The sequence below is a fragment of the Triticum aestivum genome, chromosome 3D, assembly GCF_018294505.1.
Source record: "Triticum aestivum cultivar Chinese Spring chromosome 3D, IWGSC CS RefSeq v2.1, whole genome shotgun sequence".
Classification (NCBI taxonomy): Eukaryota; Viridiplantae; Streptophyta; class Magnoliopsida; order Poales; family Poaceae; genus Triticum; species Triticum aestivum.
Window position 1 is genome coordinate 619223284 of NC_057802.1, and position 21598 is coordinate 619244881.

At 45.8% G+C, this 21598-nt stretch overlaps 3 protein-coding genes across 3 annotated transcripts; all 3 read right to left on the minus strand.

Moving 5' to 3' along the window:
* Positions 1-306: 306 nt before the first annotated feature.
* On the minus strand, positions 307-1313 carry LOC778413 (zinc finger CCCH domain-containing protein 33). Its single transcript, XM_044504033.1, has one exon. It carries the CDS (start codon positions 1296-1298, stop codon positions 489-491), a length of 810 nt encoding a protein of 269 aa, XP_044359968.1. The 5' UTR covers positions 1299-1313; the 3' UTR covers positions 307-488.
* A 1429-nt stretch (positions 1314-2742) lies between these two features.
* Positions 2743-7309, minus strand: LOC123081064 (dnaJ protein P58IPK homolog B). Its single transcript, XM_044504032.1, has 9 exons — positions 7025-7309; positions 6205-6367; positions 5603-5804; positions 5326-5486; positions 5127-5220; positions 4824-5036; positions 4072-4152; positions 3220-3438; positions 2743-3096 (listed from the first exon to the last, which is right to left on the minus strand). Exons 1-9 carry the CDS (start codon positions 7089-7091, stop codon positions 2920-2922), a joined length of 1377 nt encoding a protein of 458 aa, XP_044359967.1. The 5' UTR covers positions 7092-7309; the 3' UTR covers positions 2743-2919.
* Positions 7310-12221: 4912 nt separating this feature from the next.
* Positions 12222-17589, minus strand: LOC123076002 (uncharacterized). Its single transcript, XM_044498475.1, has 3 exons — positions 17492-17589; positions 14710-16879; positions 12222-12506 (listed from the first exon to the last, which is right to left on the minus strand). Exons 2-3 carry the CDS (start codon positions 15739-15741, stop codon positions 12486-12488), a joined length of 1053 nt encoding a protein of 350 aa, XP_044354410.1. The 5' UTR covers positions 15742-16879; positions 17492-17589; the 3' UTR covers positions 12222-12485.
* Positions 17590-21598: the final 4009 nt, after the last annotated feature.

A 21598-nucleotide genomic window follows, 5' to 3' on the forward strand; every position in this document is an offset into this window, starting at 1 on the left:
GAAAAGGGAGAAGCAAAAGCAATATGATGATGCTTTTGTATGTATGGTGTTGAATGAACGACAGCGATGCATCACCTCACCTTCATCATCCACTACTCACTCAATGCCGATCCCATCCGATCCCATCCATTAGGAAAAGTCTCCTCCTCGTGTCGACATCCTCTACTAGTAGAGTATATGTTTTGTCATTTTTTAATATTAAAAGTGTGCTCAATCATTCATTCATTCAACTTTTTTTGAGCAGCTTTGTATCCAGGGCGGCTGCATATAGAAAATTGGAATGAGCCAAAGACGACACATGAATCATTGGGCGTGAAATTTTCTTTTTATCACTGTTCGAGCAGAACATGTTTGAAAAAAACAAAGAACGATTACATATCTTCCATCTTTTTGTTTCTCCTTATATACTGGAGTGGAGTGGAGTGGAGTAGTATTTCTTAATTTCTTCTTCAGCTACAAAAACTGTAACGAAAATGTGAATTAATTAACTAGGCGACCATCTGCTCCAGGTCCGACCACCGCGCCGCCAGCATGTCGCTGCCGCCGTCGTTCATCCACGACGAGTACATGTCCTCCTGCCTCGTCGCATCATGCGTCCTGCTGCTGCTTCTGACCCCGAAAGACGTGGACTTGCGCAGCTCCGCGCCCTGCACGCCCCAGTCCAGCTTCCCGTCCGGCGACCCCCAGTCCGCCAGCATGGACGACGGCGCCGGGGACTTGAACGACCGCGCCGGAGCCAGAGACGGAGCCGGGGACGGAGAGCGGTGCACGAAGGTCTGGCTCCGGTTGGTGAAGGCGGCGGCGCGGGCGCTCAGCCCCCCCATCCCCATGGGCGGCTTGGTGCTGCCGCGCGCGCTGCTCTGCTGCTGTTGCTGGTGCTGCTGCTGGTGCTGCAGGGAGGAGAGCGCCTGCACGTAGGCGGCGACGAGGTCGGGCGAGTAGTTGTCCGGCGGTGAGCTGGCCCTGGCCATCATCATCCTGCGCGCGTACTGGCTGTCGGCGTCGAAGTCCAGCTCCCGCGAGCTGAGCGACGCCGTGAGCGCCGGCCTGGAGGAGGAGCGCGGCGGCGACGAGGTTGTCGAGGAGGGCGACGGCGATGCCATGGATGCGGCGGAGGGGTTGACGTTGCGGAGGAGGAGGGGTGGTCGTGCGCGGCGCGGGCGGAGGGCGAGGCCATGGCGTTGCGGAGGCCCGGGCACATGCTTGCTTCGCTTCGCTTCCTTTGGTTTGCTTGGTGGAGGAGGTGAGATTCGGTGATGATGGATGAGTGGATGCGGTTGAGGATGCCGGGAAGCCATGGATGGGGTGGAGGTTATATAGACGGCAGGACGCGCACGGACACGGGTGGCCTGCCCTAGACCCTAGTGGAGGGAGGGAGGCGAAGCTTCCCTTGAGCGCGTGTGCGTGTGCGGATGGGTGCTCATTTTGCGCGTGCGTGATGCTTCCCGGCACCTGCACCTGCTGCTGCTCTCTCAGTGGCACGGGGGGTCACTCTCACCCACTACCACTAGAGGAGACGGCAGCTTCCTTTCTTCTTCCCCCTCTTCTCATCATCTTGCTTCAAGTTGCAAGCTCTTTGACCCTTTGACTCCTTGACTCGCTCTTCCATACGACCAGACCTACCTCGTTTCTTTCTTTCATGAGGGAGCTTGAATTCAACTCCATTCAATTCACCAGTCAACGGTCAAGCCTACCACTAATGGAGTAACTAACAAGGAGCAGGCAGGCAGGCAGGCAGGCTCACTAGTACTGGATCTCTTGAGCTACCAACGGCATCTTACTAATTCCATCCTCTTCAGCACACCAACAACATTCATTCATTCCATAACTAATTAGAATAGTATCTTCCTAGCTCTAACTATCTTCAACAACCACAAGACTCATATTACTCATCAATTCACAGACTTGCTTCAAACCTAGTAGGATGACCAGAATGCAGCACCACGACACGATCTAGGACACCTAGCCTCCACGGTAGGAGGTGTCCACGCCTGCGTCCCCAGTCAATCCCCGTGCATCGAGGGAGACACAACCTAGTAGCTGTCGACGGTCACCGCACAGCCTTACACTGGTCCTTGACCTTGGCCGAGTCAAACTCACACGCTGCCACACTTGTGGCCATCGTTGTCGATCCCAAAATATAAGAACGTTTTTAACACTATACTAGTGTCAAAAACGTTCTTATATTATGAGACGGAGGGAGTACAACATAGCAGATAAAGGGCACGTACTCGAACACTGAGCGCCGCACCAACCCGACGCATCCGCCGGTGGGCCGTCCCACGCCAACCCAGATCCCAAGCTAAGAGGAAGAAACGGCCCTGCCGCTTGGCGGTGGCGGGGGAGAGCTGCTGGAAGAGGAAGGGAGGGGACCAGCGGCCTAGGGTTCCCCTATCCGCTTGCGAGGGAGAGAGTGGGAGAAAACGAGTCCCTTCCTCAATTCTTCAAGTTCACTGTCTCAAGCCCATTCCCTCGATCACTACCCTCTACTGGATCTTAACGTACCTAGCACTAGCAGCATTGATTAATTAGTTAATTTCTTTGTCCGTAGAACAACCACCCCGTTACTCTTACTAACAGCTGATGCCAACCAATCCACAAAACAGCCGCTTTTCCTTTTTGTTCCTTCGGAAAAAGGAGGCCGCAAATTGCTAATGGTAGTGGAGTAGCTTATTTCCAATCAACTGGTCGATGCATCACAGAATCACCAGCTATAATCATAATACAGTAGTACAATTAATCTCAGGGAAAATTTGTTGTATAATTGGTGCTTAAGCAAAACTTTCTTTAACCAGAGTAAGAGCCAAGACAGTAAAAGCTCTTAGCTAGATATATATAATTAACACATGTTGTCGTTAAGCTCTCCCTCCTAAACCAAAGACCGGGACAGGAAAACTAAACAGTAAGCCTGGCCTGCTTTTAACCGAAGTTGAACTGGAAGCCGCCGGGGAACCCACCGCCGTGGTGGAACGTGTACTGCTGCCCACCGCCTCCGCCGAACGGGTCGAAGCCACCGCCGCCGCCTCCCCCCATGCCCATCTCCTCCAGGTCCTCTCCCCGGTCGTACCTCACACGCTTGTCCTCGTCGCTAAGCACCTGCACATACACGACGCACATACAGTTAGAAACAACATCATATCAAAGCCGCGCACCTAGTTCAATCAATCTTGCTGTGTCTATTTGTTTTTCTCTTTCCCTTTTCATCACTTAAAACAGTACCTCGTATGCAGAGGCGATCTCTCGGAACATGTTCTCCGCCTCCTCGCGGTTCTCCACGTTCTTGTCCGGGTGCCACTGCAGCGCCAGCCTCTTGTACGCGCGCTTGATGTCCGCGGCCGACGCTGTCTTCGAGATGCCCAGGATCTTGTACCAGTCTTTCCTTTTGCTCAGCTTCAGCTGCCTTTCGGCTTTCATGAGCGCTTCTCGGATTGCCATGTCCTGAGTCAGCGTCAACAGAAAACTCGCTGTCAGACCACACTTCATTTGTTCACACGAGCCATAAACCAAGCTTGCAAGTAAAACTATCCACTGGAGATGCGTGATCCTTATTTTGGAATTTCAAAAGATAATAAAGGGGACAGGGACAGGAAACAGAGCATGACAGCAGAGTTTCTACTGTGCGTGTAACCTCAGCCAGAGAGTTAACTTTTAACCACAAGTTGCACCCCGTATTATACCAAAGTGTAGCTAATGCAGGATCTATTGCTGTGTACGTCATCCATCCAAGCAGTTAAAACACATGATTTGTCCACTGAGAACGATATTTACTTATGTAGGCTACTCATTGAGCATAACAAACCTATTTCGTCAGATGACAATTGTATTCAGCCTAATGGAAATGGGAGTAACAAGATGCACGCCAACAGAAGCACATCATCCGAGAGTAAATCAAATACAGCAAGATGCAAGTATTAAAAGGAAATTGGCATGCTCTGACAGACTGAGAGCTTAGGCTTCTTCAGTTAGAACAGAAAAAAAAAAAAGATATGCTCACAAATGAGCTTAGCTGTGATATACTTGGGACAGCTGTGATAAATTCAGGACAGCAAAGCAATATTGCATAAAATTCACCTGTGGGGATTTTTGGGCAGCCTCTTTTAGATCCTCAACTGCACCTTCCCAATCTTCCGTTAGAAGTTTAGCCTCACCTCTCTGCAGCAAGTATGAGAAACAGTTCAATTAACAGGTTCACCGCTCTTTCAGTCTATCGGCGGCAGTTTTTGATGATATATATCACCTTGCGTGTGATTTCCCGCATATTATTTTTGAGCATGCTCCTAGAGAGACTAATTGTGTTGCCCATGATTTAGCAAAACTAGCTAGAAGTAAGGTGCGTGCGGGGTGGATGGAAGATCCACCCGTAGAGATTGTTGATACTCTTGTAAAAGATAATATGGTGATTACCTTGCAATAAAGAGTACTTTGATGCAAAAAAAAGGTTTACAAAATCTGGCATAATGAGTAAGTTCATTCTGTTGTATAGTGCATAATTTCAATTTCCTGAAATAACACCAGTAACGAAAAACTGAATACCATATCTGTTGTAATTTACTTGTGCACTCTAGAGATATAATAAGCTAAGCATATGGAAAGTGCAAGATATTGCAATTCTATTGACAGCAAACAATTTCCTTGATGCTATAGTCCAATATGGACAAGTAGCCGCAAAAGGCAATAGGAGCCAAGATGCATGTATGACAGGTATCTGTGCCAGCAGGTAGTTCCTAGCATCCGAAACATGGCATACCAAGATCTGAAACATTCTATATTTGCATTCTAAACATGAATGCATGGTTGTGTGTAATCCAGGCAAGCAATGTTACCTGTGACAAAGCTTCAACAAGTTCTTCATCTATGCTGAGTGCTTCCGTACAGGTGCTGATTGCCTCCTTGCCTCTTCCAAGTTTAACCAGAGTCTTACAGAGCCCAAGATGAAGTTGTACGTTGTACAAAGTATGGTCTGGATCCATTGCTAGTGCTGCCTTGTAGTCCTCAACAGCCACGCGAAACTTGCTCTTAGCAGCATTTTCTTCAGCCTGCATGCCCACCACTTTATTTATTTTCTTGTTACGGTGTCGTGAACTCAGAGTTTAACCAATATAAAGAAGTTATCAAATAAAGCTCACGCTTTTGGTCTTCTTTAGAAGTTTTTTCAACCCAAAATATGCCTTCTTCAATTCTGAATGCTCGGGGTCTAGACGTAGGCCTTTCTGATAGTGCCTAAACAGAAAGTGTTGTTATTGGTGTAGCGAATACTTAATCTTACCGGCGTTATGTGCCTGTACTGGCACCTTTTCAAATGAAAAGCAGCAGACAATACTTTACCTGTTGGCAACATCATGATCAGCAAGGTAATAGTATGCTCGACCACGAAGTAACAGCGCATCCAAGTTATCTTCATCTTCCTTGAGAATAAATCCTGTCTCCGAAATAACATTCGAATAGTCTTTCAGTGCTAGCAACGCTTTAGCCTTGAGAAGCTTTGCCTGAAAAAACAACAGTTGTCGTGTTACTGTGGCTTACTGAATGAGACATGAGGGCACGGAGTATTTGTGGTTGCACATGATTAATAGGTGGAGTATACATACTCCTTAAAACATACCTTTAAGCAACCTGGAGAAAAGACGAGCACGATTTTGTTGACGTACTCCAGGACTTTTGAGAATTCTCCAGCATCAGACTGGGTATAAGCGGATTCCAATGCGTTTTGAGCCTGCAGCAGCTGAGCTAGTTCCTTCTCCACTGAAGCAGTCCCGGGCTTGAGCTCCAGGAATTTGTTATAGTCACTCTCAGCTTCCTTGTGTCTAGAGTTCAGAAAAGCACATTATTTAGGGATTTGAGGAAGAAGGAGCAGTGAAAATATGAAATGAACGCCATTAAACTCAGCTACTTGTGGGGGCGGGCAGTAGAAAGGAGCAGTTTGGAAGATGTACTAGTTCTACCTTTGTAGCCATCCTCATGTTTGTACTCCCTCCGTTTTTATTTACTCAACTGAAGTCAAACTTTATATAAAGTTTGACCAAGTTTGTAGAGAACAGTATGAACATTTACAATAACAAATCTTGTTGAAAGTGTACAAACCTAATACGCGGAGTAAATAAAAACGGAGGGAGCATATATGCAACTTACAAGTGCGGACATGGCAGCCGAAATTAGAAATAACAAGTAAAGTAGGTCTTGATTAGTGGACAAAAAAATGATTACCTGCATCTGTGACGAAGCACTGTTGCGCGCTGCCTGTAAGCTTCGGAATGGTTGGGGTCGAGCTCGAGGATAGCGTTGAGCAGACCGAGCGCCCCGTCGTATTTCCTTAGGCTCATCATCTCGGAGGCGCTCTTGAACAGTTTGGAGGGATCATTGTCTTGGACTTGTGGAGAATGGGAAGGAAAAAGAATACAGGTTATGATTTAGTGTCGTTGCAGCGCTCTGTTCTGGAGCAAGGATTTTCTATTGTAAAAAAAGAAAGAAGAAGAAGAAACACTGGTGTTGTAGGTAACAGAAGAAGAGAAGAGAAGGGTGAAGAATCTACACACAGGGTTGATGTGTGAAAACGAACATGTATGTTAATTGGTGGAGTAAGTAGATGAGGAGTTGGTAAGAAGTCTGACAAGACGATAAGTTGGTTTTCATCAGTAATTGGTTAGAATCCTCTCTCTGCTTGTGCTCCTCGTTCCCAAGGATGGGGGAGGTGTTGCACTCACAAGAAGAGGAAGAGCATGGGCAGGCCATGGAGGGGAGGGGAGGTGAGGTGAGTGTACCCTCCCCTTGCATACCAACCAACCCCAACCAAGCAAGATCCCATCAGCATTCTAAATTCTAATGTTATGGGGGCGCTACCGCTAATAGTCCCCTTGCATACATAGATAATCTAATGACATAGGTAAGGTAAAACGAAAACTAGGAGCGGAGCGGAGCGGAGCAGAGCGAATCTATGTATGTATGTATGTATGTACTGAAGAGCGCTAGCTAGTTGGGTCGGGGGCATGGATCGGAGGAGAAGACAAGACAAGACAAGAGGATTTACCTTGGGAGGAGCAGAGGAGGATGGGGGAGTAGAAGAGCAGCAGCGGCAGTGCCAGCCGCCACGCCATCTCTTGTCCGTCTTTCGAGGTACCGCTCGCCGGCGGCCACTTCCTTCCTACGAGGTGAGGGTAGATCTCAGCCCACCCGTCCCGTTGGATTCGATTCGATTTGATTTGCCTCCCATCCAATTCCAATCCAGCCAAGGGGGAGGGAGGAAGAAGAAGAAGAAGAAGACCAAGACGGGGAACACGTAGCCTGGCCAATGGCTTGCCGCCGCGTGGCCTTTCTTTGCTGCCTGCGTGTTACGCCCTCCCCTCCGTAACGCCCCCTCGGACACGGAAACTCAGGCGATACGCCTCCTGCCTAAGCTTTAGATTCAACAGAGGAACAAGGATTTTGCCTCGCTTACCAATTGACCCGACGCCGCAGAATATTCATCCAAAGCCCTTCACAGATTGGCAACATTGTTTTCATCTGCTTTCATAAGAATGAACGAGACATCGACAAATAGCAAATGTGACATACTAGGAGCCCCTCTACAAAGTTTCACCCCTGTCAAATTTCCAGTCTCCTCTTCATGCATCAGGAGACTAGTAAGGCCTTCAGCACACAATAAGAATAGGTATGATGAGAGGGGGTCTCCCTAGCGGAGTCCCGTCGAAGGAGCAAAGCTACCAGAAACATCATTATTCAGTCTCACCCTATAATTAAGTGACCGATGTTAGACACTCCATGATAAGTTTTACTCATTCCAAATCAAAACCGAGCTGAATTAAAATCCCTTTCAAGAAAACACCATTCCACTCTGTCATATGCCTTGTGCGTGTCCAATTTTACCCCACAATTTCCAGACTTTCCATGCCTATTATTTTTAATGGTATGATAGCTCTCATAAGCGACAAGGAAATTATCAGTAATCAACCTTTCCGATACAAAAGCACTTTGCATCGGAGAAATTAGCTCAGGCAAAAAATACCTGGAGTCGGTTCGCAAGGAATTTTGAAATCACCTTATACTCGACGTTGCATAAACTTATTGGACACTACATGATATGATCGGGGCTGTCATTTTTTGGAATCATGACTATTGTAGTTTCATTCCACCCATCCGGAATCTTCTTTGAGTTAACTGCCAATAAGACTTCATCAATAAGATCATCCCCAATAAGATGTGTCAGAATCTTGTATAGAAAACTGCGTGTAATCCATCCGGACCGGGGGCTTTGAAATCCCCATGCTAAAAAGGGTATTCTTAACTTCATCTCGAGTATATTCTGTTGTTAACATGTCATTCATGGCCCGGCTCACCTTTGGTTTTACCTTTGCTAGCGGGCCAATAGCTCCTGTGCGACATCTTTGATGTGAATTGGAAGGAGTGCGACGTTGTTCGAATGAATGGCTGTGATGCGACACATTTGAGCGTGTAAATAGCCCAGGGCCACATGGGGTGTTAAATGGGGTTAAATTGGTCGTCAACCAAGCCCGTTTATGTTAGGACATGTGGGTCCAACTTAATTGGTCCTCAAAACAGCTGACCGTGCCCTGCCGCCCGACCGTGCCGGGCCCGCCACTCTGCCCCCCCCCCTTCTTCTCCGGTGGCGGCGGATCTTGCGTTCTCGGCGGCGGCGGCGGAGCCCTCGTTCTCAACGGCGGCGGAGCCTTCGTCCTTAGAAAATGGTGAGTGAATTCGAACCCTAGTCCAGTTCCTCTCTCGGGCCCGTAGATCTCAGCTCGTTTCATCTTTTTTCGCTTGTTGAATCGATAGGTTGTGAGGGGAGCCCGTGGGCATACTGAGATGGAGCCGCCAGATTCAACTTCGAATAGGTAATGCGCCTCTCTCCGATCCAATTTTGCATGCAATTAGGGCCTCGTTTGCTCTTTCTCACGGGCTCACACTGTCCGCCACTGACAGAGGGGATGCTGCCGCTCGGACCTTCGAATTGACGGTCAATTTCTTTCCATCAAAGGCAAAATTAGTTGATGGTAGCATACAGGACATTCAGAGAGACACAATTGTTAAATGGGAGGTTGAGTATACAGAGATTGATCCACAAGTTCTACAGAACATGGGAGAGAAGGCAGTGAAGAAATGGGTGGAAAAAATTGGGGAGAATATTGTTTGGGGTCCAGAGCAAGAAGTATCACTGTTGCGGTTTGATGATTGGAAAGGAGAGTATGTGAGAATAGAAGATGGTGAACAGATTGTTGAAGAAATCGATCGGCAAAACGGCTGGACAAGCAAACGGGCTAATTTTGATGTGAATATTTTTTTGAAGGTTGGATATGTGTCATCACACTTGGCTGCGCAGATGGTAGATGATGATTGGGCTACACAGAGGCCATTGTTCCCATGTGTACTGAACTTACAGTAATAGTCGAAGAGGGACAGGTGACTGGAACTGGAACTGAAACTGCAGCAACTGTTGATTGGAATGTAGTTGAATTAGATGAGCCTACTGATTTGGTCATTGCACCAATGCCTGACATTGAGATGGCCAAACTTTTTGGCATTCCAGTCGATGACAGAGATAAGCAGGAGAGGGGCGAATCTAGTTTGCCTGCTAATGCTGATGAAGATGTAGATGGACAGTTGATGGAACAAGCTGCAGATGAAGTAGATGATGCACATGATGATGAGCTGGCGCATGTGTATGACAAAGAAAACCCTGTCATTGAAGTAGGCAAGTTGTTCCCAAGCATGAAGGAGTTTAGGATGTGTTTCAAGACTTATGCAGTGAAACATGAGTTTGATGCCAAGACTGTTTGGACTGATAGAAAGAAGTTTTATGCGAGGTGCAGAGGATTTGATGGTAGTGTCAAGCCTTGCAAGTGGTACATATCTGCTAGACTGCAACCTGATGGAAGTACTGTCAGGGTTAACCAAATCCCCAATCAACATACTTGTATTACAAGTTCACAGAGAGTATCAACCATGACATCACAACTTTGAGTTGCAGAAAAGATCACCTCAATTTTAGCCAAAACACCAAACACTACTGCCAAGAAACTCAAAGTAGACTTGGAAAAGATGTACCCCATTAAACTGAAATATACCACAGTGTGGAAGGCAAAACAAAGGGCAATGAAAAATTTATATGGTGATTGGGAAAATACATTTAGGATGCTTTACACAAAGGCCAAAGTAAAAACAAGTAACATTTTATTTGCAAGAAAAAGGCCAAAGTAAAACTAATTTGGTGTTTTATTTGCCGAAGTTAGAGGTGGGCTGGTGCCCCTACGTGGGTGGGCTGGTCTCTATTTGGGCATGGTTATTTTCTCACGGCCCAACATCTATTCGGCAGCCCAGTTTTGTTTTTTTACTAGAAACTGAATTTGGGTGTGTACTCTGTTAACTGAAGAACAAAAACAGAACAGAGCATGAACACTGAATAGGGCCCTTGAGAATATCATTACAATAATTCAAGAAAGTTTTGCTTCACACAAATTCAAATTCATCTAACAAATGATCCCTGGCTAACTCAAACTACTGGGCACTACTAGCTATAGACACAATAACTGAAATTAGAGAACCCCTAAAACTAGCTGACACACTAATTGAAACTCTAACAAATTCTAGCGATTGATGAACATCAAGTAAAATAAACCCATAACAATGACACAACAATAAAATGCTCCAGCCATCATATTTGCTTGCTGCTTTAAATCGATCAGATGCTTTAGTTGCTTGCCCATTTTCTTCAATTCACACTTCAGTTCTGCACTGTGCATCATCGGATCGGCTCTGTCCGCCAAATTGGGGGCTTGTTCCACGGCAAGCCGCCCCCCAAAATTGAGCTCTTGGGTTGGGGTTGATGCCTCCAATTTCAACCTTTCTACATAGTCATCGAGCCACTCAAAATGCCCACATTTCTTCAGAACCTGAAAAACAGGGGGCCGGCGGCGCATGAATCCTAAATCCACCACCCAGATCCACTGCCCTAATTCGAGGAAAAAAGAAAGAAATCAGGAGAAATTAGACCATACGATTGGTCAAGAACACAGATCTAACCTGCCCCGGCTGTGGCTTGCTCAAGCATTTCACAAACTCGCGCCCACGGTTGCCATTTTCTTCCCTCACACAAGTCAAACGCTTCAGAGGCTCCATGCGCGGGCAATCGGGGCATCTTGTCAACGGCAGTGGACCGTAGTGCGTCCATGATTGGCGGGAGGCCGAAGTCGAGCTAGACAGCACTCGCCGGCGGCGCGCTTCGTTGCCGGAGCAGAGGAAGAAGAAGGTGGGAAAGGAAAGGGGCAGGGCAAGCAATGGAGGGGGGGCTGGGTCGGGCTCATGGCTGGCTCGGGTCGGGGCACGCTGATGAGCACGGGCATGCTTGTGTGGATAAGTTGTGGGTCCCACCCGCATGCGAGTAACTGGCGGGTCCCGCGTGTCATAACTCAAATCGCTAACCCCTCGTGTTTTTCATTTCATGGTTAAACAGAGCCATGTCGCATTGGAGCTACTGTTGGCTTCAAAAACGTCGCATCACAGCCATTCATTCGAACTACATCCTCCTTCCAATTCGCATGAAGAACGTCGCACAGGAGCCATTGGCCCCTTTGCTAGCACGTCCAGATCAGCATGTAGGACGCCTGACGTGAACAGTGTTTTGAAGTACTCCACCGCCAGGTTCTTTAAATCATCTGGATCCTCTACCTAGTCACCACTATCGTTTCTCAGTTTCTTGATAAAGTTCCCCCTCCTTCTGGCAGAGGCGAATCCATGAAAAAGTGCAGTATTACAGTCTTTGTGGCGTAGCTAGTTAACTCTGCCACATTGCACCCAGTACAGTTCTTCTTGTTCTAACAAATTCTAAATTTGCATACGAAGTACCAACTAGTTGTGTTTAAAAGTTGCAGCTCACGGTGGACAATAATTCATTCATTCCGGTTATATAGGGCCAACTAATAAATAGACGCCTGAATTTTTTTTTCCTTGCGTTTAGTCAAATCGCTCTCCACTGTCCGATCGAGATCCAAAGGCCCAGCTGCCTTCTTCTTCATCCAGCCTTCTTCTTGCCCCCTATAATAAAGCAAAATAAAAACTAAAAAAGTTTCCTAAAAAAGGAATGAATTGGTGGCCTTGCTATTACCCTTGCAGAAGAAAGAAAATAAAAAAACTTATAACAAATGATGACGAAAACATGCACACAATTTGCACAGTAATTGCACTTTTTAATAATATATGAAAGAATAAACATATAATGTATATTTTCCCACTCTAGTATAATTTATACACATATTACATAGTACTTGTTTGTGTACTTGCACAAACCCCAAATCCACACATACACATAATTAAAGGAAAAAAAAACGGCCAACCCAGCCTCCCACAGGCTTGCATTACATTACATTACGAGATATTACAACAATATGAGTAAAATCCGAGCAAGCAATTAATCGACCACATAATAGGATGTGTGTGACTTTCAATGAGCTCAGTGGCGGCAACATCGATCTTGGTGGTCACCAGTGTTCCCGTAGGACCTGGAGCACATGGTTGCCCAATTAATTCACATTACAAGTTATATTTCTAGCTGAATAATTAAGTAACACACTGACACTCGTCTAGTATGTAAGGAAAAAGAAGGAAAGTTATGTCATTCGTCATATTTTTCTCTCTACCAAACTTGTTCGACTGAAATGGGGATATTTTTAGAAAAATGTTCAGTACTTGTTGAGTGGATTCAAATTTATTCTTAGATTACTTTAGCCGATCCCTCAAAACTTAATCCACCATTCTTCAATTCCTCATTTTTTGAAGGATTAACTTTTCGTCCATCTAGTTGATCCTCAAAGCTTAATGCCTCAAAAAAAAGATCCCAAAACAATTTTGTCACACAAGTTCATTTCAAACACAAATTTAAACAACTCCATTGCATAATTAAACAATGGTAGCACATTAATATCATACCTAACATAATTGAATAGTCTATTACCTACTAACACTATCTCGACACTGAACTAGCTAATCATCGAGATAATAAACTAAATAGAAGTACAGTACAAAGGAGCTCTACTCCTCAGAGAAGTCCGACTCGGAGCTCCAAGGGGCCGGCCTCGTGGTAGTTGGCGGTGGACCGACTCCATGGCATTAAGTTGTCCTTCTCCTCCTCGTCGTTTACGAGCTCGTGAAGACCCTCCAACATCTCCTCACGCTCGGCTTTGAGGCGGAAAATCGTGTGTGCGTTCCCTACGGACTCAAAGAACGCGTTGTTCTGAGTGAGGATCTACGGATGCTCCTCAAAAGGAGAGTGGCCACGAAGACGACATGAGCGCGCTTGGCCGCAAGCTACAGCTCGGCCGCTCGATGCTCCTTCTCCTCAGCCCAGGAGGCGACCCTCATAGCTGGAGGCGAGATGGCGGCCGCTGCCGAGGTGTCGATGAGGAAGTTTAGCTTCGCCCTGCTCCAGAAGAAGCTGAGCGTGGAGGTATCATAGGCGTGCACTGCTTCTTCTACATTGGCAAACATGCCAATTCACACACATGTCGACGCGTCTGGGTACTCCGGGTTACATATCTTATATATGCGCCCACTTTCCCCACGGACGGAGCCTCACATCATGGTACTTCAGTGGCGGCTGCGACATGTGATGTGAGGCGCCGCGGGTGCTCGTCGACGACGATGACGGGGGAGGTGGTGGCGGCGCGGGGATCGGGAGGCGACAGATGTCGAGCGGCGGCCACGACCACGAGGTCGAGCTCGGCGGTGTCCATAGTCAAGCGGTGGACATGACCTAGAGCCCGGCGGCAGCAACCCAAATTGGGGGCGGCAACGACGAAAATGGATGGGTGGTGGGGTGGGCTAGGTTTTGCGGTCGGCGGCACCGGGTTTTATAGCCGGAGGCTAGCCAATCTCAATACATTACATTGGCTCGACCAGTAAGCAAGGTCGAAAACTCGACCATGGTTTCCCGGTAGAAACCCATTTCACCCAAGTTGTTGCGAAACCCAAAAAGAAGGGGTTTTCCACACATCTCTTGCTCATTGTGTTGGTCCCACTTTTCTACTCCCTTCGTTCCTAAATATAGGTCTTTCTAGAGATCTCAAAAAGTGACTACATACGGAGTAAAATGAGTGAATCTACACTTTAAAATATGTCTACATACATCCGTATGTGGTAGTCCATTTGAAATCTCTAAAAAGACTTATATTTAGAAACGGAGGGAGTATTTATTTGGCCAAAAATGAATCGGGCAAGTTGGATTTCCAACCTTCATGGGACTCCATGGAACAAAATCTTGGTCGGTGCCCCATCCGCCACAACATGAATGCGGGAGGGGAGCGGCCTCCCCATATTTTTTTACTGAGAATTGCTCTTCTTGGAGCAAAAATGAGGTAGAGGGAAAATGTTTGAGAGATAAAAAGCTATTTTTTTGAGGGACTAAAGGAAATGAGGGATCTGCTAGATGGGTGTTAATTCCTCGAAACAAAAATTTATGCCCCAGATATAACTTTTGGGGGATCAACTAGACTTGATCTTAGTTCTTAATTTCATCACTCTCATTTGTACTCTACCCGCCTAAACAAAATATAGTCTAACCTAATATATGATATATACTGGTAGTAATACAATATATGTGGCCACACTTGGTTAAAAGTTTGATTGAATGAATGAATGATCGAGCATTAGTATACGTGAAACATAAGTGATACTACTAATTAAGACATTTCAGAAGGAAGGTGTTACCTGCTTTTGCTCGAATTGGTCGGCATTGACTATGCCGGCATGAAACAGCAGAGCCCAGAGATGCGTGATGAACTCACCACCCCGTGAGAGATGATCAATGTGCTCCTTCACATTATCGGAAGGCGCGGCATAGAGCAACCTATTGGCCCAGAATCTTGCCAGCTCCTCCCACAGAACAAACACAGGCTGGTTTTCGAGACTCCTCCCTAGGTCCATGCCCTTCCGGAAAACTGATTCTTCCTTGGAGAAATCTGATTCTTCTTCATTAGTAATCACCCCTGTTGTTGAGTCCATATGTTTCATTGCCTCATATTTGTCTTCCGCCCCACGTAGTAAATGTCTTGCTTCCCGTGCAGCTGCACTATAAGCAGATTTTGTCTCCAAGGGGTTCGGAGGAAGCAACTGTGGCGCGGAGACAATCAAGTGTGCATAGTACTTGGACAACGTTGTGGCAACATCAAAATACACTGCTAGCTTCTCCCTCTCTTCTTCTACAGGGTGCTCATCAAGCCACTTCTTGTTTTTTGACTGCCCCATTTCCAGGTAACAAGTCGCAATGTGACAAGCCATAATAGTTCTCGGTCCATTTTTCCTCTCCGAAAAGACACCAATTGTCGGCCAAGTCCAAGACCAAGTACCTAGATCACCATTGTCAATAAGGCAGAGGCGCATATAAGAGTCAACAATGGCTTCCTTCACGTGTGCGGTCAACAGAACATGATTGCCTGTAGGACTGCCAAACATTTCCTCATAAACTTGCTCAATGTACCGCAACCCAAATATCCTTGAAAAAGTGATGCATTCCTTAAACGCACGTTTCACAAACGTGGCCAACACACACTCTTTTGTGCTGATTGCTTCAACAAATGAATATTGTCCAAGCTTACGTTGCCAGACATAGCCGGCGAAAAAATTAATCTTGGTCATAAACGCTTTAAACCTCATTTGGCAGCCCCCGTCTCCATTTCTGATAGACTGACACACAAGGGCAACTTTAGACCAGTTGGATGTCCAACACCGTACCAACTGCATCACTTGGAGCAAAGCAATGGAGACCAGTATTACTAGAGTGATGACAAGGTCATATGATGTGGTCGTCACAACAATAGTGTCGCCAGAAATATGTGTTGTTCTTGCCCCAGGTATGATAGTCACAACTCCCACAAATATTATGCCAATGATTGAGGCAAATGTCCAAATTGTTGCAACTTTCGACTCATAGTAATGAAGGAAGGCATTGTTGGTGAAAAATATGTCATAGAGAAAATACAACTCAACCTCGATGACGTTAAATGCCCTCTCATAGTCAACAGTACCATCATCCCTTTGTACAAGCAGGCCTTTGTTGACAAAATCCTCGGTCTCATCAAGGCGGGACTCAGCACATGCGAACCCAAAGAAACGCCGTTGCAACAAACATCCCTGTAAGAATCAGTGTTTCGTCCTGATGAAGTGAGGGTGCGAAGCCATATCTTGTTTGTAGTGATGACTTTATTACCCTCCAATATGTTGTTTCTTTTTCTGAAATGGTCTAGGGGCCAGTCGACCACGTACTTAGGGTAATCTCTCATAATGACGTCACCATCATGACTTCTTGAATGGCTCTCTCCCATGTAATCAGCAATCAATTTGTTCACATTCCGCAATCTGCTTGGCAACACACTTGCTAGTGATCTGTGAAAGCCCTTAATGAAAGTGATGGCACACAGAACACCAATTGCAATGTTACCTACATCAGTGGAGATGGTGGAGATACCAATTAGTAGGACATATCCACAATAGAGGCAGAGCTGGTATAGCAACTTCAGGAACTGGCTGTTGTGGTCAAGGTTGTACCCACTGATTGAGTCAATGCTGCCGAAGAGGGTGAGCAAGGATACGGCCCAGATGGGGTACATCTCACTCTTCACCGACGAGGACTGCATTAAGCCAATGCTGTATGTCCCGAGGGACAATGATAATGCATTTGCAACCAAGACACCTTTTTGAACCATCCAGTGGTTGGACCAGCGGCGGCTGGACCCAAAAGCCACATAAAAGAAGGAGAGGGCAATGGCCACCAATGCAAGCACCTCAATACGAACCACTGTTCCTCTAGGGCTCTTCCACAACTCACTCAGATTGCCTAAATGGTGCTCCATGCCTCCTTCTCCGCCCCCCGTAATCCACCCTGAAAGAAACATATGTGTGGGTATAGTAAGACTACCCACCAATGTAGAATGACTACTAGGTGAGCTTAACATTGCTTGACCATGGCTTAACATAAATTCTCATCATTAGACAATTTTCATGACTGAATACTAAATGTGATCTTTAATTTTGATGCAAAAACACGCATTCCATTGCCCTGTGGATTTTTTTTTTGCGAGTATGCCCTGTGGAAAAACAACAAATTATGTGCATAAGAAGTTGCTATTCTAGCCATTCGCTCTTGTCTTTCTAAACAAACATATATAGTTGCTCACTAAAACTAGCAAGCACTATTGTGGTCACCGTACATTGGTAGTGCTCACGAGTGAGTTGCCAGTAAACTTTAGAAGGTCATATTTGTTTAGAAGAGGTCACCTAGCGACTAGGATTATATCACTAGACAAATTTGTCCAATGCTAGGAAAAAACAAAGGTTTGTTAGTATCAGACAAGTCCAGTGATTGGCACGTAGATAAAAAAATCCATTGAAAAGGACAGATTACAACACACCAATATCACCGCATGAGTTGGTTTAGGACCAAAATTAACTATAAAACTGCTACTGCGTACAAGTTTATTTGCCATGTACGTACCAGGAATTCTTGTTGTTCTTCTGCTGCTGCTGCTCCTCCCTAGGCTTTGCTTCAGGCAGGAGACGATGGAGGAAGAAGACAGACGATGGAGATCTGTCTGTCCGTGCATGTGTGGGATTTCAGCTGGCTAGCCAAAGGTCCTCTTGCTTACACGATGGGCTTGGAATATAATAAAGCTACTCTTACTCCAGCCATGTGTTTGGAATAACTTTATTTAGCTAACTTTAGCTACCCCACAGAGTGTATCATAGCCTCTTTTTTTCGTTTTCTTTTTTCCTTTTTTTTTCCATCTGAAGCCTCCTCTCATTCTACCTGCCACGTCTCCATGAGTTTTGGTAACTATGATCCTTATGCCTTAATTTGCATGATCCCAATCAGTGTCTTTGTTGACTGGAGGAATCGATCGGATTTTATATTAGTATTACTTTAGTCCTTAAGAGCAACTCCAACAACTTTCTTAAAAAACTTCCCGTAAAACTGGTTTTATGGGATGACCCTAAAATTCAGGGGAAGTTGCTCAAGAGCTACTTTTGTTAGTTCCCGCAAACTTCTTCCCCTAAATTTTTTTTATTTATTTTAAATTTAAAAAATAGATAATGGCCTAGGACCTGCCATTCAGTGACACGTGTGACGGCCGCCGGCGAGGGGCGGTGCGGGCGTGGCCCAGGTGGCGGCATGTCAACTTTCCAGCAGGGCGCACAGTAAAGTTTCAGGTTGTTTCTAGCCCACCAAAATTACACCGGAGGATTATCTTCCCGTAAACCCGAGGGGAAAAAAGGACCTAGTTTACAGGATCCCCTTAAGATGTGGATGATTTACGAGAACTATTTGAGAGGGTTTTTGCCCCAAATTCCCGTAAACAATTTTTTTTAATGAATAAGGGAGTTGTTGGACTTGCTCTAATTTAATCACTCCTTTTGTACTCATGCCCACCTTATAACAATGTAACTAATTCATTTTTGCTTCTTTCATGCTGAAAGGAACACTTTTCAAGCTAGAAGACACGTAGAAAGAGTGTCAACTAATTGTTTGGGTTTATCTTGGCATGCATTATACTCCCTTCATTTTTATTTACTCTGCATATTAGCTTTGACCTAAGTCAAACTTTATAAAGTTTGACCAAGTTAACTGAAAACACTCTAAACTTTCACAGTAAAAAATATATGGTATAAAAAGAGATTGCATGATGATTATAATGATATTGACTTGGTACCGTGGATGTTATTTTTTGGGGTTTTTATTATTTATGCCACTACTTGTGTGTCACTACCCAGTTTTGCCACTAGGAGTTTCAATTGCTCAAAAATGCCATCACTCTATTAGGCGCATGCTAAAAAATGCCACCAGACACCATTACTTTCAGCCTAAAGCCCATTTACCATGTTATATGGCAAAAATACCCATGGACTAACATGTCAGGTTTCCCTCTATCTCACTACGATAAAAGTGTGAGTCCCACTCGATCCCCAATAGCGTTTTTATTTTCCTCTAAAATTATTTGCTTGCTTACTCCTGATAACTGGGGGCCACACTTATCATTGTGAGATAAAGAGAGTTGGCATGTGTGTCTAGGAGTATTTTGGTCATATAAGGGCATCTCTAAGGTGCACCCGTAAACCGTCCATATCCGTCCGGACCGTGGAAGCCATCAAACGCGGGCCTGTATCAGTCTGCGGGACAGTCCGGACGCGTTTTCTCCTGCAAACCGCAGACAAACGTGGGGGAGCTTTGCAGGAGTCAGGACACGCGAAACGTAGGACCCCGACGACCTCGGCCCACCCAAAACCCTTCTCGGACCCCGCGACTCCATTCTTCCTTCTTTCTCTCTTGCCTTCGCCGCCGCTCCACCACCCCGGCCGCCGCCACACCCCTGCCGGAACTCTACGTCTCGGTCACCTCAAGTGCTCCAGCAGGGCTCCACCCCTCTTCTCCTTCGCCCCTATTCAATCTATGTCCTTCGACCGCCCCGCCAGGTACCATCCGCTATAGTTGTACTCACCATGCCCGGCAACTATTTGATGAATCACCGGAGCTAAAAAAAAGTTTTCCCTTCTTCTTTCTAGCAATGGATTCCGATTTGGAGTACATATATGAGTAGTATGTTGAGTCGTTCGATGGCTCGTCGGACGAGGAGGAGTACTTCGATGAGACGACGATGATGCAGGTGATCCTTAAAGACGTGAAGCAAGAGGAGGAGCATGTTCTCAATTTCAAGGGCTCGATCAAGGGTCATCGAGTGCTCAACCGCAATAGGGCGCTCGACCATTTGACACTGATGGCCGACTACTTTGCCCCCAATGCACTCTTCACTGACCATTTTCACCGGCATTTTCGGATGCGCAAGACTGTCTTCGATCGTTTGTACCATGGTGTCTGGTCCTACGATGACTACTTCATTCTGAAGAAGGACGCCATGCGAACGAGGCTTCTCTGGTTACCAGAAGTGCACGCCCGCACCTCGATGCTTGCATATGACATGACCGTTGATTCGTGGGACAAGTACCTAGAGATGTCTGAGAGCACATGCGGAGATGACATGGTCAAGTTTGCAACCGCCATGGTCGAGGTGTTCGGACCTCGGTATCTGAGAGAACCAACTGTGGAAGACATCGGGAGGCTCTTGGCAATCTCAGAAGCAAGAGGGTGGCCAGGTTTACTTCGATCTCTTGACTGCATGCATTGAAAATGGAAGAACTCCCCGAAGGCTTTACAAGGGCAATATCAGGGTCATTTTAAGAAGCCCACCATCATTCTTGAAGCAGTTGCATCACATGATCTTTAGATTTGGCACGCTTGGTTTGGCATGCCCGGGTATTTGGAGTTCTGCAGGACCGTTTCGCAGTTGTTTGTGGACCTGCTAAACAATGGGATTTGGAGACCTTGTGGGAGGTGATGACATGTTGTGTGATCATGCCTAACATGATAGTTGAGGATGAGGGTGACGATGCTGCCACAACTCTAGAATTTGAGAATATGGGTGATCCTATCCAACTTCTAGACCAGAATCCGACCACATTTGAAGAGTTTATTCAAATGCATCAACAAATTTGGCATCGGTCAACTCACGAGCAGCTGAAGGAAGATCTGATTGAGCATTAGTGGGCGGTTAAACGGGAAAACAATGTTGGGATGTAATATTTGAACTTTTTCAAATTTGAACTACTGTTGCATGCGGCAATTTGAACGTCTATGCCCTTTGTGTGCGGCTATTTGATTGTGCGGACTAAAAACATGAGGAAGGTCGGATGTATGCGACTACGGTTAGATGGCGACCTCCCGCATCCGTGTCGCGGATTGGTCCCCTTCTGTCCGCGGACGGATGCGAGAGAAAATTTGTGGGTTGCCGTTAGAGATGCCCTAACATGGTCAACGTGTTTGACCCGACAATAACGATGTCTAATGTCATTTTGAGCAAACATCTAAGAAACGATGACATTTTTAGGTGTATAATGGCATTTTTGAGCAAGCATCTCATGGGGCGATGGAATTTTTGATAATTTTTAATTTCTAATGGCAAACTAAGTACTGGGACACAACTAGTGGCATAAATGATAAAAACTCTAACTTTTTTAATAAACTTGATTAAAGTTTAGAAATTTTGATCTGAGACAAAGCTAATATGCCAAGTAAATAAAAATGAAGGGAGTACATAGGCTGGTGTGGAATTAATGCAGAAAAATATCGTCATTCCGATGGGACGGGATGGGTCGGTATAATCCAACAGGTCGAATTACATTATACTACATGATAAGAAAAATGTGCAATCTAATTAAGGAATGCAACTTGAAGATAAATTTGGTTCCAATTGAACTCACATGAACTCGAATGCGCCGATACTTCAGGCAACTAACGAATCGGTATTGGATACCATATCCGATACCGATACTCCTCCGATACGCCCCCGATACGTATCCAAGGAGTATCCATAAATAAACGATTTAAAACAATTCAGATACTTGAAGGATACTTTTTTAGTTCGTTTTGGATACGGCCCAGCCTATCTAAGAGACCACTCAGCCCAGTTAAGAGGCAGACAGCAACCCTAGTACCCCAATGCCCGCTTCCTTTCCCTCCCAGTTTTCTTTCCTCCCTCCCGAGCTCACACCA